This window comes from Triticum dicoccoides, chromosome 6B (assembly GCF_002162155.2).
Source record: "Triticum dicoccoides isolate Atlit2015 ecotype Zavitan chromosome 6B, WEW_v2.0, whole genome shotgun sequence".
NCBI classification, from domain to species: Eukaryota; Viridiplantae; Streptophyta; class Magnoliopsida; order Poales; family Poaceae; genus Triticum; species Triticum dicoccoides.
The window spans coordinates 281,085,520-281,103,360 of record NC_041391.1 but is presented as its reverse complement, the minus strand read 5'-3'; the positions used below and the strand labels follow the sequence as shown (position 1 = coordinate 281,103,360).

The 17,841-nt window shown below is 44.4% G+C and overlaps 1 protein-coding gene across 4 annotated transcripts; it reads right to left on the bottom strand.

Moving 5' to 3' along the window:
* Positions 1 to 319: 319 nt before the first annotated feature.
* Positions 320 to 5,332, bottom strand: LOC119325868. 4 transcript variants are annotated; one of them, XR_005157734.1, is made up of 3 exons: positions 4,592 to 5,332; positions 4,303 to 4,367; positions 320 to 774 (listed from the first exon to the last, which is right to left on the bottom strand). XR_005157734.1 is itself a non-coding variant. In XM_037599587.1 (2 exons), exon 1 carries the CDS (start codon positions 5,283 to 5,285, stop codon positions 4,593 to 4,595), a length of 693 nt encoding a protein of 230 aa, XP_037455484.1. In that variant the 5' UTR covers positions 5,286 to 5,332; the 3' UTR covers positions 4,039 to 4,367; position 4,592. The 4 variants fall into 4 exon arrangements, 1 of the variants encoding a protein (XP_037455484.1); XR_005157733.1 differs by lacking the exon at positions 320 to 774 and adding an exon at positions 781 to 1,482; XR_005157735.1 differs by lacking the exon at positions 320 to 774 and adding an exon at positions 4,039 to 4,199.
* Positions 5,333 to 17,841: the final 12,509 nt, after the last annotated feature.

The following is a 17,841-nucleotide window of genomic DNA, read 5'->3' as shown; positions in this document are numbered from 1 at the left end:
CTCGACAAACCAAAGGGGCCATGTAATGAATTCATGAGTGCAACGGGGACAATCGACCTCTTCATTTCCTTTATGAGGAACACGGTTTTGGAAAAATTTATATCACATAGGACAGTTGCATATGAGAACTTCATGGTCTGGAGCAGGTCATCTCTGGAGCCTGGGGTTTCTGCTGGGGAGGGGGATGAGATGCTGGGAGGCACCAAGTTGCCAGTACCGAGGGTGGAGGCGACCCGGGAGAACTCGTCAATGCAGTTTGCACTTTTTTACTGTCATACTAATGCTGACGAGTCTTGGTAATATGTTTTCAGGGCTGAGATGCATAAAATAAGCATACATGAAAGAGTGTCACCTCTCTTACGGCCAGGGTAGGCCTCAACGCTCCATCCATGATAGGAAATATAGACGGATGAAACCCCATTAAAAAAGTAACAGTCCACACAACATGTAACTGCCCAACGTCATCACAACGTCACAAAACCAGTGATTGCACAATAACTTGACGAGATGTTACCAATCTTTCTTTTTACGGGACACAGAGCATGAGAGCAATATTCTGTTTCAGCAAACCAGCCAATGCTTTGATCATTTGGCACAACGCCAGTCAGTTTCTGCTATGTTTCGCCAACATAGTGCTGCATGCCTGCAGTTGTTGAACCAGAGTTGAGCAGCAACACTCTGGTAGGGGTTGGACGAAATGTCACCAACCTGACGTCCTACTTGAGACAGCTCTGAATATAACTCAGCTTCAGAGTGAGCTGCTATGTCCTTTGCCTGCAATTTGTAGCGCAGATAACAGAGATCGTCCGTGCTAGCAAAGAAATGAACTGCCAGACCTGTTGAAATACTGCCAGGATGCATGTAGGCATTAATTTGTACTACCTCCGTTCTAAAATATAAGACGTTTTGGCAGGCTAAACTAGTCTACCAAAACGCCTTAAATTTTGGAATGGAGGTAGTAGTACAGTAACTATGCAAACATGCTCTTTCTGACCTTCTGTATGGTCAAGGTTAAAGAAAATGCATGATTCATGCACCGGTTTTCTCCTTCATAGGATAAAATGGGATCATGTCAACAGAAATGTGAGTAGGATCAGAGGGAGTCATGTAAGGACTGAGACGCAAGTGGGGAATTTTGGATAGGTTCTTCCCCGATTAAGGGATTGAACGAGGAATCTTGCCTGAAGGAGGAGCAAAATCTAGCTACAGTACACTAGAGAAATTAGTTTACCTCCTTTCTTACTACTCATTCAAGCATCGAACAGAATACATATAGCCAGCCTGGCTTACAAGTTACAACGGTGAGGAAGATAAACAATGACTAGTGAAAGTTCAGAGTAAAACAGTATCAACTGAAGTAAATGCGACTGTAAGTAAAATGGATCACAGCCATTCATCCATCTGGTGCTCGAAGTAGTTCTACCGTCTGATAACTGAATCGGTATCTTCCTTATATGATATAGATACTGGTTCAGTAGGGTCCTGAGTAAAAGAAGGACATGCATATGGTGGTCATTAGCTCGGGGCATACGATAAGATACCACAAAATGTCATGTGGTGGGCCTTGAAGAAACACAAACTCCCAACAAAGTACATTGCCCTCATCAAGGGCATGTTCAATAATGTTGTGACAAGTGTTCGAACAAGTGATGGCGGCACTAATGACTTTCCAATTAAAATAGGGCTGCGTGGGTCAGCTTTGAGCCCTTATCTTTTTTTGTTTTGGTGATGGATGAGGTCATAAATGATATACAAAGAGATATCCCAAGGTGTATGCTCTTTGCGGATGATGTACTAGTATCCCTAGACGGGGGAGGGGGTACGTATATGAACATCATATCCAACTGTTCTGAAACAACCATGTTTAGTTGAACATGCCAGTGTCACCATAACCTTAATAATGTGATGTTTGATGTTTCAAGTTCAACATAAAATATGTTTAGAGTTTCAGATACTTGAAGTATTGACTCTGATTTTTTAGGACTTATAGGTTCATAGACAAAGCAGTTGAGATACCCGGTAGCTCAGTTAGAGCATCTCTAGCAGACCCCGTATAAAGCCCCGACCCGCAAAATAACCGCCAAAATACGGGTCGGCGCGGGAAAAGCTGTCCGACCAGATCCCGAAAACGTGTCCGACCCGTAAAAAATTTTGAGGGGCGCGGCAAAATCTCGTCCCCAACCCGCGAATACGCAGGTTTCCACCTCGCCCCTACGGTGCCCCGTATCCCAGGAAAGCGGTTGGCGGGAGGGACATTTCAGCCCACGCCCTTTCCCCACCTCCTTCCGCCGCTGCCCGCCATTGGTTCCGCCCGTCCGCCGCTGGCGATTCCGGCCAAATCTGCGGGCGGAATCGCGCCGCAAGGGCGCCCCTACCCTCTTCCACCGATTCGCTGCACCGGCCCCCCCGGATCCGGCGACCCGAGCCGGCCCTAGTCGCCGTCGCCGCCCGGGATCGACCGCCCCCGAGCCGCCGGAGAGCAGCCGATGAGTTTTTACTTGTGCTTGTGCCGAGTGGTATGCATAGTTGGTTAAAGCGGCGTGCGATTTTTGTTCATGTAGATGGAATTGAGCCCATGCGAGAAGTTTTGCTCGATGATTCGGACGATTCGGATGTTGACTGTATGCATTGGAATTGGAAAAATTGCCCGAAGGCATGGCAGGGAATGTATTGTGCAAGTCTCGTGATGCAACAATTGTGCTAGAGGCCGTAGCATCCAAGGATTTATGGATTTGGCATTGCTTTTTTGGTATGCCGGGTACTCTCAATGATATCAATGTGTTGCCACGGTCTCATTTGTTTGCTAGGCTTGCTAGTGGTGATGCTCCTGCTTGCAACTACACTATCAACGGGCATGAATACACAAAGGGGTACTATCTTGCAGATGGTATATACCCTCCTTGGTGCACATTTGTCAAGAGCATCAAAGAACCCAAAACTAGGAAACAATGTGAATTTGCAAGGGTGCAAGAGGCAGCCCGAAAAGACATTGAAAGAGCATTCGGGGTTTTGCAATCTAGGTTTGCCATTGTTCGTGGTCCTGCTCGTTTTTGGGACAAGCGGACCTTGAAAAACATCATGACATGCTGTGTTATTCTTCACAATATGATTCTCAAAGATGAGAGAGGCATGAACTTGGAGTTCTTCTACGACAATGTGGGTAGCCGTGTCAAACCAGCTAGAGACCCTAACCGCATTAGAGCTTTTCTTCAGACCTACAAGCAGATTGAAAATGCAAACACCCACTTTCAGCTTCAGGAGGATCTCATTGAGCACCATTGGCAAAGGGCTGGGCAGTAACAAAATTCATTTTTCTACTCATTTTCATTTAATTCACGTGTGATTTGTATTCGCGACAAGTTTTATATTGAATTATTTAGTTTGCTTCGGTGACTTGAATAATTATTGTAATGCGGATGATTGTTGTATTGTGCTATTGATATTTTTTCTAAATATGTGCATATGTGTCAAATTCAGATAATACCGCATCGGTTTTGCGGTACTATGAATATTCTAATATTCCGTTTTACAGTTCCACTATGCGGGGTCTGACTCTGCCGCCGCCCGCGCCGGCCCGCATAGCCGTTTTTCCGCGAACTGTAAACGCGTTTTGCGGGTCGGCGTTATACGGGTCTGCTAGAGATGCTCTGAAAAGGGGTATATCAGTTGTCTTTAGTTACAATTCATCTTTCGTGGCATTTTTTCCTGAGTTGTGGAGTTATTCAGCACAGTACTTGCTTGCCCTCCACATCTTTGGGTGTTGAAGTGTGTTATTATTTCCATTTGTAGCTTCCGATTATTCCACTCCATTCAGCACAGTACTTGTCTTTAGTTACCTTATAATGTGATTGATATGTCCTATTGCTGTACAAACTTGTTGATTGTTGCAAAGCATCTCTATGTGGGGTGCTAAACTAACCCAAAAATAACTATCAGGAACAGAACTAAGGCATATCAGGAACAAACAATTATCGATTTTCAAATATTCATCCAGTAGAGTATGGATTCTGGACAACATTCTGTGAGGAAGGAGGGAGATGGTACTAATAGTCAGCATACCCATTGGATTAAAATTGCATATTCAGTTAACCAACAAGCCTCTTACAGAAATGTAGGGAAAGGCTGCGTACTATAGACCCAAAGTGGTCGGACCCTTCCCTGGACCCTGCGCAAGCGGGAGCTACATGCACCAGGTTGCCCTTTTATTCAGTTAACCAACAACAGAGGGCCAAAAGTAAGCAACACATCTTCAAGGTAACTAACTACAGCAAAGCCACAAAGCATTATACATGTCACATTTACCATATTTGGTCTTGAAGGGGATCGTTCGTTCCACCCCCAAATATATAACAATATAAAAACGAGTCCTGAAAAGAGAGAAACACTTGCATTTAGTACTCAGCATCAGACTTCTTACTACAGTATTTCAGTTCACAATGCTCTAACAAATTTCGTTTACATAATGCATAAGGTCACTAATTTGTGTACCAAAATAACTCCTTCTGCTCTCTTTGCGAAGCCTGTGTGATTCAACCCTAGATATTTTGCAACTTACAAGTTCTAAGATAAGAATCAAGTTAAGTTTGCTTACATCAGTCACTCTCGTTGACTTCGCTGCCTGCGCCTGTCCGACGGAGGCCGTCGTGCGCAGTAGCCAGAGATGGGTCGATTGACGCGGCGGTCCTGAAGGAGTTCCTGGCTTCGGCAGTGAGGCCCTTCCTCTCGTAGCACTCACCAAGCAGAGCATGAGCGCGGGGGTTCTCGGGGCTAAGGCGCACGGCCTCGGTGAGATCCGCGGCGGCCTGGTCGAGGCGGCGGCGGCGGTTAAGCGCTAGCGCGATCTCGGCGCGCTTGGCGAGCGCGTCCCCGCGCTCCCGCGGTTCCAGGGATCGCGCGAGCGGCGGCGCCAAGGCGACGTCGAGGGTGCGCAGCGCGGGGAGGCGGTGACCCTGGAGGTCGAGGGCGAGGGCCTTGAGGATCAGCGGCGCTGCGTCGCGGGGGTCGAGCGCGATGGCGCGGTCGGCCTCGGCGAGGGCTGCGCGGGCGAGCGGGCCCGGGGGCTTCGGAGCAGCGGCTCGCGCGCGGGCGAGAAGCTGGGCACCCAGCGCGAAGTGCCGGCGCGATTGAGCGGCCGAGGAGCCGCTGGCGCCGCGGCGGAGACGATGGGCAACTCGGCGGGGGAGGGAGTGGAGGGCCACGAGCATACCCGCGGCGAGGACGAAGAGGAGGCACTGGACGACGGCCTCCGGCCAGGTAGCGGCGGCGCCAAAGGCCAGGACTGTCATGGCTTGATCTCGGTGCGGTTCAGCTTGGGTCGAGCTCACTCTCTTGAAACTTAAAGTTGGGAACTTATAATGAACGGAAACACTAACAAATTTACCCGAGTTTGTTTTAACAAGTACAGTCGCATACGCACTCATATATACGCTCATTTCATAAACACATGCATGCAGGACAGCCTGCTAGTTTCTTCTCGAAACTATGTAGATGTTCTTACGAGGGTTCTCCTCTTTTGACTTGATATCCCCAAAGAAGGCTAGGGTTTGCTGTCCTCCCGTCGGCTAGAGGTCGCTGCCTGTTAGAGTTTGTTGGTCTTGATGATCTGACGAGAAGGCTTCTCTATAGACTTGTTGTCGCCTGGCAAGAATAGCTAGGGTTTGTTGTCCTCTGACGGTTCCTGTCGCCCAGAGTTTTTTTCTTCGGCGTTCCTTGTTACATCAACTGTTGACGACAATGAAAGTCCTTATTTGGAATTGTCGCGACATGCTCTCAACGACGGCGATACGTGAGCTGTTGGATCTTCAAGGGTGTGTGAGAGCAGATGTGATTCTTTTGTCTGAATCTCATATGAACAAAATTAAGGCAATTCACTTAAGGATTAATTTAGGTTTTGATTCCCTTCATGTTATTGAAATTGATGGTCGCTCTGGTGGCCTCGTGTTGTTTTATAATAATGAGACGAAAGTGGTTCTGAACTATATGACACCAAATTTTATCAATGTTTGAAGGGGGTAGGCCAGATTGGCGATTAACCGGGTTCTACGGAGAACCAGCTTGGGACCGGTGTCATTTGACTTGGTGTTATTTTAGGCAGCTTAAGGGAGATGTTACAGGTCTATGGCTAGTAATTGGAGATTTTAACGAAATTCTAATGCCAAGTGAGAAGGAAGGTGGGAATCATCGACCACTTCATATGCTTCAAGTTTTTAGTGATTGTCTATTTGAATGTGGCCTGGACGGAGTTGAGTTTTTGGGAGATCAGTTTACATGGAGATGTGGTGATATCCGGGAGAGACTGGATTGGGCGGTAGGCAATGAGGGATGGTCAATAAAGTTTCCACCAGTGGCGGTTGTTCACAAGCACATGCGCATTCTGATCATTAGTTGTTGTTGTTGACCACGGAGTATTATGATAGATCTCGCTTCAGGAAATCATCCTGCAAAAAGTTTGGGGTATGCTGGTTATGTGAAGAAACAGTGAATGAAATCGTTAATATGGCGTGGGAAAAAGCGAAGTTAGCTGGTCTGGGACCATCCTTGGCTGATAGGATGAAGGTTGTACGTGCAGATTTGCACCAATAGGACAAAGATGTCTTAAAAGGCCCGAAGAAGCGGGTGGGTATATTGAAAAGGGAACTTGAGAAACTTAAGACATGGGGTTTTGTCTCCCGATTCCATTGCCAGGCAGAAGGAAATTCTTCTTTTGTTGGAGAATATTATGGGACAAGAGGAGATCTTCTTGCTTCAAAGAGGCGGGACGGAATGGTTGTTACATGGCGATAGAAACACGAAGTTTTTCCACAATGCGGCCATGGCAAGAAAGAAATGAAATTGTATAAAGAAGCTACTCGATGACACGGGAATGTGGCATCAAGGTACGGCTGAAATTAGTGACCATATTATGCAGTAATTTTCTGGTTTATTCACAACTGACGTTGATGCTCCTGATCAGAATGTCTTGACATCGGTTAAAAGAAAGTAACTGTTGGGGAACTTTGCATGGAAAACAAAAATAATTCTACACACACGCAAGATCTATCCATGGAGATGTATAGCTACGAGATGGGAGAGCATCTTCATACCCTTGAAGATCGCTAAGCTGAAGTGTTTATCTACACGATGTAGTCGTACACCTTCATGATTCGTCCCGATCAAGTACTGAACGTACGACACCTCCGCGTTCAGCACACGTTTAGCTCGATGACGTCCTCGCCTTCTCGACCCAGCAAGAGAGGCGAAGTAGTAGATGAGTTCCGGCAGCACGACAGCGTGGTGACGATGATGTTGAAGAACAATCTCCACAGGGCTTCACCAAGCACAACGAAAACTATGGCGGAAGATAAACTAGAGGGGAAGGGGTTGCCGGCACACAACTTGGTGAATCTGATGTGTCTTGGGTGCTAGCCCCGCCCCTCTATTTATATGTTGAGCCTTGGGGTCAAAACTTGAAGTAAAAGCCTCCTCAAAGTGGGTTTTGCCCGAACGGCAAGAGTCCTTCTCGGACTCCAGGGCCAGACGCCACGGTTCCCGACGTCTAGACCCAGACGCCAGGGTCCCTGGCATCTGGCCCCTGGCCTCCATAAAACTTCCTTTTGCACTTTCCAAAAACCTCGGGGGCATGATTGTGCTAATTAAACACACAAAAAACACAAAAATAACAGTAGCACAATTGTGCTAACACTCAAGAACAGAAAGCAAAAAGTAAAAATAAATTTTATTCATTGGGTTGCCTCCCAACAAGCTCTTCCTTTATAGCCATTAAGATAGGCATGAGATTTCAGTGATACTCACATGAAAGACAAGAATTGAAGCACAAAGAGAGCATCATAAAACATGGGACAAACACATTTAAATCTAACATATTTCCTATGGATAGGCATTTTGTAGGAAACCAAATTATCAAGACAAGAAACATCTAGCATATGCAAGGAAGAAGAAAGAGACTAGCAATCTCAACATGAAGAGAGTAAATTAGTAACATGAAAATTTCTACAACCATATTTTCCTCTCTCATAGTAATTACATGTAGGATCGTAAGAAAATTCAACAAATTAGCTATCACATAACATATTATCAACACGATCCATATGCATGCGAAGTTGACACTCTTCCAAAATAGTGGGATTAACATTAACTAAAGTCATGACCTCTCCAAACCCACTTTTATCAAGAATTTCAAAAGATTGAATTTTCTCCAAAGTAGCGGGATCTAAAGTTGACACTCTTCCAAACCCACTTTCAATAATATTGCAAACATTATTATCAATCTCATATTCATCATGGGGCTTAAATAAATTTTCAAGATCATACAAAGAATCACCCCAATCATGATCATTGCAATTAGTGGACATAGCAAAATTATCATCCCCAAGCTTGGGGTTTTGCATATTATTAGCACAATTGACATTAATAGAATTTATAGTAAAATCATTGCAATCATGCTTTTCATCCAAAGAGCTATCATGAATCACTTCATAAATTTCTTCATCATAATTTTCAGATTCACGAAACTAACTTCATAAAGATAATCTAGTGTACTCAAATCACTGGCAATTTGTTCATGATAATTGGATCTCTTAAAAAGATTAGCAAGCGGATGAGGATCCATCTCAATAAATTTTTAGCAAGCGAAGATGCAAGCAAATAGAAGACACATGACAACACAAGCAAACAAAAGATCGAACGAGAAAAAGGCAAACGAAAAAGAAGGCGAATAAAACGAAAAAAAATTGTGAAGTGGGGGAGAGGAAAACGAGAGGCAAATGGCAAATAATGTAAATTGCGAGGAGATGAGATTTGTGATTAGGAACCTGGTTGATGTTGAAGATCCTCCCCGGCAACGGCGCCAAAAATTCCTTTTGATGGCTGCTAGAACTATGTCGGTATTTCCCCAAAGAGGAAGGGATGATGCGGCATAGCGACAGTAGGTATTTCCCTTAGTGATGAGACCAAGGTTATCGAACTAGTACGATAACCTCCTCACACCACGTAAACAACACCTGCACACAAATAACAAATACTCGCAACCCGGCATGTTAAAGGGGTTGTCAATCCTTCCGGGTACGGCGCCTCAAGATAGGCAAATAATGCTAGGTAAAAGTGGTAGATAGGATAAATAGATCGCGGAACAAATAAATTGCAGCAAGGTACTTTTATATTTTTGGTTTAATAGATCTGAAAATAAATGCAAGAGAAAATAGATCGCAAAGGCAAATATGATGAAAAGAGACCCGGGGGTCGTAGGTCTACAAAGAACTACTCACGCATCATAGGAGAGGCACCAATGGAAGTGGTGAACGCCTCCATAACGGTGTCTAGATTGGATCTGGTGGTTCTGGACTCTGCGGTGGCTGGATCAATATTTCGTTGCCCCCTAGGGTTTCTGGAATATTGTGGTATTTATAGAGCAAAGAGGCGATTCGGGGGGCACCCGAGGTGGGCAGCACCCACCTGGGCCTCCCGGGGCGCCCTGGTGGGTGTTGCTCCCCTCGAGCAGCCCCCAGGTGCTTCATTGGCCCACTGGCTTTCTTATGGCCCAAAAAAATCCTCCAGGAGTTTTGCTGCGTTTGGACTCCATTTGATATTAATTTCCTATGATGTAAAAAAACATGCAGAAAAATAGCAATTGACACTGGGCACTTAGTACCAAAAAATGATATAAAATGAGTGTAAAATGATTGTAAAACATCCAAGAATGATAATACAACACCATGGAACAATCAAAAATTATAGATACGTTGGAGACGTATCAGCCATCATCACCATGAAGGCCAAGGACCAGAGGGCGAACCTCTCCCCATCCAGGGGGGAGGCCATGGAGGATGAAGCACAAGGGGGAGAACCTCTCCTCCTCTCTCTCGGTGGCACCATAGTGCCATCGGGAGGGGAATCATCGCCGCGGTGATTGTCTTCATCAACATCATCATAATCACCATCCTCATCTCTTTTACGCGGTCCACTCCCGCACCCTGCTGTAATCCCTACTTGAACATGGTGTTTTATGCCACATATTATGATACAATGATGTATTGCCATCCTATGATGTTTTGAGTAGATATCCTTTGTCTTTGGGTTGATTGATGATCTAGATTGGTATGAGTTGTATGTTTTATTTTGGTGTTGTCCTATTGTGCCTTCCGTGCCGCGCACGCGTGAGGGATTCCTGATGTAGGGTGTTGCAATACGTTCATGATTCGCTTATAGTGGGTTGCTTGAGTGACAGAAGCATAAACCTGAGTAAGGGGGTTGTTGCGTATGGGATAAAGGGGACTTGATACTTTAGTGCTATGGTTCGATTTACCTTAATGATCTTTAGTAATTGCGGATGCTTGCTAGAGTTCCAATCATAAGTGCATATGATCCAAGAAGAGAAAGTATGTTAGCTTATGCCTCTCCCTCATATGAAATTGCAATAGTGATTACCGGTCTTGTTAAACAACTGCCTAGGACAATTTCGCACACCGACCCATCATTATTCCACACTCGATATTTATAATATTTAGTAATATATTCTATCTTTATTATAACAACACCTACTTGTATATTTTAGCTCCCTGATATCATGCAAAGTTATCCTCTCCATACCCACAACATAGTTTTATTTCTCGTTTCTAGTTGGAAGCAAACGTTCGGTGTACGTAGAGTCGTATCAGTGGTAGATAGGACTTGAGAGAATATTGATCTTACCTTTAGCTCCTTGTGGGTTTTACACTCCATGCTTATCACTTTCACCTTTGGAAATTGCTACCATGATTCCCTGCACTTGGCGATTATCAGCAACCTTGTCTATCCCACCATGGTCGTCGCCCACAAAGGACTTGCCTCACTCTGGTAGATCTTCATAACATAGGCGATCTCCTTGCCCTTACAAACTCCTTGGTTCAACTCCACAATCTTGTCGGAGGCTCCCAAGTGACACCTAACCAATCTAGGAGACACCACTCTCCAAAAGGTAATAGATGGTGTGTTGATGATGAACTCCTTGCTCTTGTGCTTCAAATGATAGTCTCCCCAACACGCAACTCTCTTTTGTAGATTTGGCTATGGTGGAAAGATGATTTGAGTGGAAAGCAACTTGGGGAAGGCTAGAGATCAAGATTCTTGTGGTTGGATTGGAATGTCTTGATCTCAACACATGAGTAGATTGTTCTCTCTCAGAAAATGAGTAGTGGAAGTGTAGGCACGTTCTGATGGCTATCTCTCAAATGGAGAAGGGGGTGGATGGGTATATATAGCCTCCACACAAAATCCAACTGTTACACACATTTGACCCAACTCCGTCAGACTGAATAGAAGAACTCGGTGAGACCGATTCAGTTCAAAATGTGAATGTTAGGAATATCGGTGGGACCGACTGGAACAACTCTATGGGACCGATGTGCAAGGACTAGGGCAAAACCTCATCTCAGTGAGACCGATTGCACGTAATCGGTGAGATCGATTTCAGCAAAGATCAAACAGAGAGTTGATCAAGCAAACTTGGTGGGACTGATTGCACATTTTGGTGAGACCGAAATAATTACAATAGGCAACAAAGAGTTTGCAAGGCCATCTCGGTGAGACCGAGATCCGTATCGGTGACACCAAACTATCTAGGGTTTCTGGCAGTGGCTATGTCAACTGAACTCGGTGGCGCCGGATAGATCAAGACGGTGGGGCCGGGTTTGACTTTGAGTTTTGGACAAATGTGGAAATTAGAAAGTGGTTGAGGGTTTTGGAGCAATAGCACTAAGCACTTTGAGCAAGTAGACCATTAAGCAACACCTCATCCCCTTTTAATAGTATTGGCTTTCCTATAGACTCAATGTGATCTTAGATCACTAAAATGAAAATGAAGAGTCTTGAGCTTTTTCCAATCTTTGTCCTTAGCATTTTGAAGTCGACATCTCTAGTCCATGCCATGCCAATCATTGAACTTTTTGAAATATTTAAATTGATTGGATATTAGTTCAATGAGCTATATGTTGTTATGAATTACCAAAACCACCCGGGTATTAGTTGCACTTTCAATCTCCCCGTTTTTGGTAAATGATGACAACTTATAGATCAAAGCTTCAACAAATGATAATATGAATGAAATACATCATCGCTTTGAGAAGTATGTGATAAGAAAGTGCACCCCCTAAATTTGTGCATTATTTAAAATTTGCTTTTGAATGCAAATGCACAATCGATTAGGATCATGGGTCACTCTTCCATGTCACATACCTCTTGGTGGAGCACTCAAAATGATAAGAGTTAAATAACATGCACTCATCACCAAGGGTAAACATGATTGATCATACACAAATATCATAGATATCATCATGCAAGCACACATTAAGGCAGAGTATGATCAAACACATGATCACAAGAGTATATCACGAGCAAAATACAAAATGTGGCATAGGAATTTAAACAAGAAAACGATCAAGTAGCAAGAGAGGCAACAAAAGGCAAAACACTCACTCACTCTCTCTCTCTCTCTCTCAGCCTAATGATCTATACACTTTTCCCCCTTTGGCAACAAGTTACCAAAAAGCTTGAAAATGCATAGTGCTATAAGGCGCACTAGGCACGATCTCTGGGAGCTCCTGAAGGGGTCTTCTGGTTGGTTGCTCCGGTGTGCGTAGATGGCGTGGAGAGGAATCCAACGGCAAAAGGTTTGGTAGAGGTCTATGGAGCTGGAGGATTTGAAATTGGAGGTGCAATAGTGGCAGTTGTTGCAGGTGCTGAAAGTGTATTCCTGGTGTCACTAACAACTGGCACTGCTGAAGACCTTTGTGCCCTTGGCAGTCTCTAAAAGGTATCTGTTGCAGGTCTGTCGTTCCTCTCCTCAACTTCTTCATGGAGCTTCTCCACAGTGACCTGGATCTCTGTGACCTTCACATCTAGATCATGAAAATTTGTCTCAATGATCCTTTCAAGACTCTCTTGATTTTGAGTTAGGGTGGCCAAGCCCTTCACAATTCTCATAGTAGCCTCAAGCAGATAACTGAGTTGATCTTGCTTGGTCTTGAGCATCACTTGTGAAGCATCTGGTGCACTGGCTGCCTTTGCTCCTCTCTCTCTCTCTTCTCCTGGGCTTCTGCACATGTAGAATGGGATGCATCCATGACAACTTCATTGTCCTCAAAATTTGGCCTCAGGGGAAGATGCTCTTCATTAAGAAGATATTTCCCTGTTCCCATCTTGGAATTGATCAACATCTGTACGTGAGGGGCATATTGTCACGTCCAATATGCGACCCTATCCTAAAGGAACTCGAAGGTCCCACTACGGATAGAAGCGCATATTGGAGACGCTTTAGCAAGGTGGATATCACTACATCGTACCATTACATAATAGTTGGGGATACATACCAGAGGCATACAATGCCACACGAATACAACAACATCATACATAAGAGCTGCATCCAACTACGGATGAAACACAAACAGAAACTCGAACGACATCCACCCTGCTAGCCCAGGCTGCCGACCTGGAACCTATCCCCTGATCGAAGAAGAAGCAGAAGAAGAACTCCAAAACAAGCAACATCGCTCTCGCGTCAAGATCATCGCATAACCTGTACCTGCAACTGTTGTTGTAGTAATCTATGAGCCAAGAGGACTCAACAATCCCATTACCATGGGTATCAAGACTAGCAAAGCTTAATGGGTAAGGAAAGGATAAGTGGTGAGGTTGTAGCAGCGACTAAGCATGTATGGTGGCTAACATACGCAAATAAGAGTGAGAAGAGAAACAAACGGAACGGTCGTGAAGCTAGCAATGATCAAGAAGTGATCCTGAAATTACTTACGTTCGAACATAACACAAACTGTGTTCACTTCCCGGACTCCGCCGAAAAGAGACAATCACGGCTACACACGCGGTTGATGCTTTTTAATTAAGTCAAGTGTCAAGTTCTCTACAACCGGATATTAACAAATTCCCATCTGCCACATAACCGCGGGCACGACTCTTGAAAGTTTAAACCCTGCAGGGGTTCCCAACTTAGCCCATCACAAGCTCTCACAGTCAACGAAGGATATTCCTTCTCCCAGGAAGACCTGATCGGTCTCGGAATCCCGGTTTACAAGACATTTCGACAATGGTAAAACAAGACCAGCAAAACCGCCCGAATGTGCCGACAAATCCTGATAGGAGCTGCACATATCTCGTTCTCAGGGCACACCGGATGAGCCAGATGTCGGGTTGGCATAGACCCTGGTTGCCCAGGGGACGCCGGACATCGCTCGGTTTGGACCAGCACCCGGAGGAGCACTGGCCCGGGGGGGGTAAATAAAGATGACCCTCGGGCTCCGGAAACCCAAGGGAAAAAGGCTTAGGTGAGGCAAATGGTAAAACCAAGGTTGGGCCTTGCTGGAGGAGTTTTATTCAAAGCGAACTGTTAAGGGGGTCCCATAAATCACCCAACCGCATAAGGAGCGCAAAATCAAGGAACATAACACCGGTATGACGGAAACTAGGGCGGCAAGAGTGGAACAAAACACCAAGCATAAGGCCAAGCCTTCCACCCTTTACCAAGTATATAGATGCATTAATTAAATAAGAGATATTGTGATATCCCAACATAATCCTATCCATCATGGAGCAATCTTCGACTTCACCTGCAACTAACAACGCTATAAGAGGGGCTGAGCAAAAGCGGTAACATAGCCAAGCAACGGTTTGCTAGGAAGGGTGAAAAAAAGGTTAGAGGCTATCATGGCAATTTGGGAGGCTTGATGACCAAGTGATAGGTAGCGCAGCATAGCGATAGAACAAATCAACTAGCATAGCAATGATAGTAGTGAGATCCAAGGTGACGGTCATCTTGCCTGAAATCCCGCTAGGAAGAAGAACGATTCCATGAAGAAGATGAAGCCACGAATACGAACCAAGCGTAGTCGAACGAATCCTCACGAACGCAACGAAACGGGAACTAACGAGAAGGAGCACAACCGGAAAGAAGCAAACGACAAGGTAAACACACAACACATAGACATGGCATGATGCTCAACCAAGTATAATGCATGACAAAGGCTATATGATGCTACTCATGGCAAGAGATGATGCATACAAGAGCAACATATCAAAGCAAGTTTAAATGAGGCCGGAAACAACATATAACAAATCCGGTAAGTCCTCATATGCAAATTTAGAAATTGGTCCAGATCTGAATAAACCTTATGTTCAAGTTGTTAACCAGCAAGTTAACATGCACCAAGATGATCTACATGAAATTCTAGTCAAGTTTCATATAAAGTTCATTTAGTTCGGAGCTACGGCCTAGAAGATATGAGCAAAACAAGTTAAACATGGCATTGATGCAAAATGCATTCAAACATCAGGCAAACACTCTCAAAACATGGATGCAACAAGATAAGATGAAACTACATGCAATTCTAAGCAAGTTTCATATAGAGCACACTCCAAACGGAGCAACGGTGCAACACATACACTCCAAACAAGATATAACAACAATCTGTCCAAAACAGCAACTAGGCATCTTGCAAGCATCAAAACAACATGCTACAACACCTCAATATGAATACAAATGGCATGGACGTGATGTACAGGTAAAGCACGACAAAACATGAACACTGAGCTATCTCCAGAAATCCCTAGAACATGCTCAGGTGCCCTCTGGTTGGTAGAGGCGGCGGCTGTCGGCGGCGCGGCGAACGGGACGGTGACAAGTGGCGGCGGGGCAGCGGTTCGGCGTGGATTTCGAGGTTGGAGCGGCATCTGCAGGTGGAAGGAGGGCTAGGGGTAGGTGAAGGACTAGGGGATGCCAAAAATGGAGAGGGAGTGTCCATATATAGCAGGAGGGACTAGGGTTGGGGGTTTGAGGCCATTTCGGAGCCTCCGATCGTGATCCAACGGATCCGATCGCGAGGGGGTTAGGCAGGCCTAGGTGGGCTGTGAAGAAAGGCCTTGGGCTAAGAAGAGAGAGAAGAGGTGCGGCCCGGCGGCAGTTTCAGAGACCGAAACGTCCGACAAATAAACCGGCGACGGCACCGCTACAGATGACGGTTGGGCTATCAAACGGACTCCGAATGCGATGAAATTTGACAGGCGGTCTACCTATGCTATAATAAGACCGCTCGCCAACTTTCACCCCATTTCGAGAATGTTTTTATGCCACTTATAAAATATTATTTCAGAGGTGCGGCGGGCGCGTGCGAGTGTGTCTATGCTCAAAATGGACAATGGAAAGAACTGGGGAACCCGAATAGATGCAAGTTTTGAAAAACATGTAGATGAAATGCAGATGATGACATGGCAAAGTGCAACACACAAGCAAATGACATGACAACAACGACGAATAGCTGGAAGACACCTGGCGCATCGGATCCGGGGCATTACAACTCTCCTCCACTAACAAGAGATCTCGTCCCAAGATCTTAGGAACAAGATGAAAGAGAAAGAGGAAGAGGTGTAATAAGACCACAAGAAAGAAGATGAACAAAGTTGAGAGAACTCGGGTAGAAAAGAGGAACGGCGAATATGAAAAGAATCAAAAGCTCATGTAAACAAGATAGACTCTGAAACCACTCCGGTTAGAACAAGATAGAAAAGGAATACAAATGAAATTTCCGGCAGCACTCCGGCTGAAAATGGAAGGAATGAAGACATGAACTTCACAAGATGGGATGACACTTGATGAGATGAACAATGCAATGCCTCCAAAAGAATTGAAATAGTGGAATGAAAAGAACTTAGAAGGAAGGATTCAACGGAGTTGTTGAGAAAATCAACAACAAAAGAATACGCTTGATGTGGACTTATCAAAAACATCTTAAAACTTGAGGTGAAATTATACCACAACCAAATGTCAGAATAGCTGAGAAGAACGAAGAAAATGCAAAACTCCACTTCAGAAGAATACGGAGAATTAATTGCACTTCGAGACGTGAGAAGAAAAGATACTTGAACTCCACCAACAAAATCTTGATGAACTCTTGAAGAATGAATTAAATCATGAAGAACTACCATGAAGAACTCCGGTGACAAAAGGATGATGAGATAGAAATGAAGGATGAAAGAATAAAAATTCAAGCCTTGAGGTGATTTACATGGAGATTCTGACGAGATGGCCGAGGAAAATTTGAACTCCGGAAAAGAAAAGATGAAAACACTTCGAACGGAGAGATTATCCATCATGAACAAACTCCGAAGGAAGGTATTACTCACTTGGATGAAATAAGAATAAGATTTATTGTATGCTTATCCTTCATCAAATTAAATTGATGACAAACAATGGATTTTTCATACTACTTATTCTTATTGGAAAAGGATTAAGGGGGATATAGCACAAAACTTGAGAAAGTCTTCAAGAACCACCAGTAGGATTGGAAAGAACAAATGAATTGACATGATAATCAAAGAAAAAGAATCTTGAATGAACCACCGTAAGAATTCGAAAATGACTGATGAAAGAGAATGAATCATCAGGAAGAATTATAAGAACAAATATGCTAGAGGGGATTTAGATGCAAAAGAACAAATAGATCATGAGCTGATGAAAGAACACTTGAACGAAGCACCGGGATAATTGGATAACGGTAGCTTAAATGTGAGGACGAGGAATTCTTCTGGAATGATGGCCTCAAGTGAAAAGAAATGGAAAAAACAACTCCTGACATACTCCGGATAGGTGAGAAAAAGGAATACCTGACAAATGGAATAATTCGCGAGGATAATATGAAGCTAGAACCACGAAACTTCGAGAGAACGGACAAGATTCAAGAGGAAATCTTCTTCGATCTTCAAATGACGATGGGAAACACCACCAAAATTGTTGAGATACTCCAGGAGAATGAAAAAGAGGAAGGGTTGAACCAAAGATGAAAATGATTTGAACTTGATCTTGGA

What these genes read in the sequence shown, in the direction of transcription:
- LOC119325868 (XM_037599587.1), bottom strand. Translation starts at nt 5,285, where the DNA reads ATGACAGTCCTGGCCTTTGGCGCCGCCGCTACCTGGCCGGAGGCCGTC.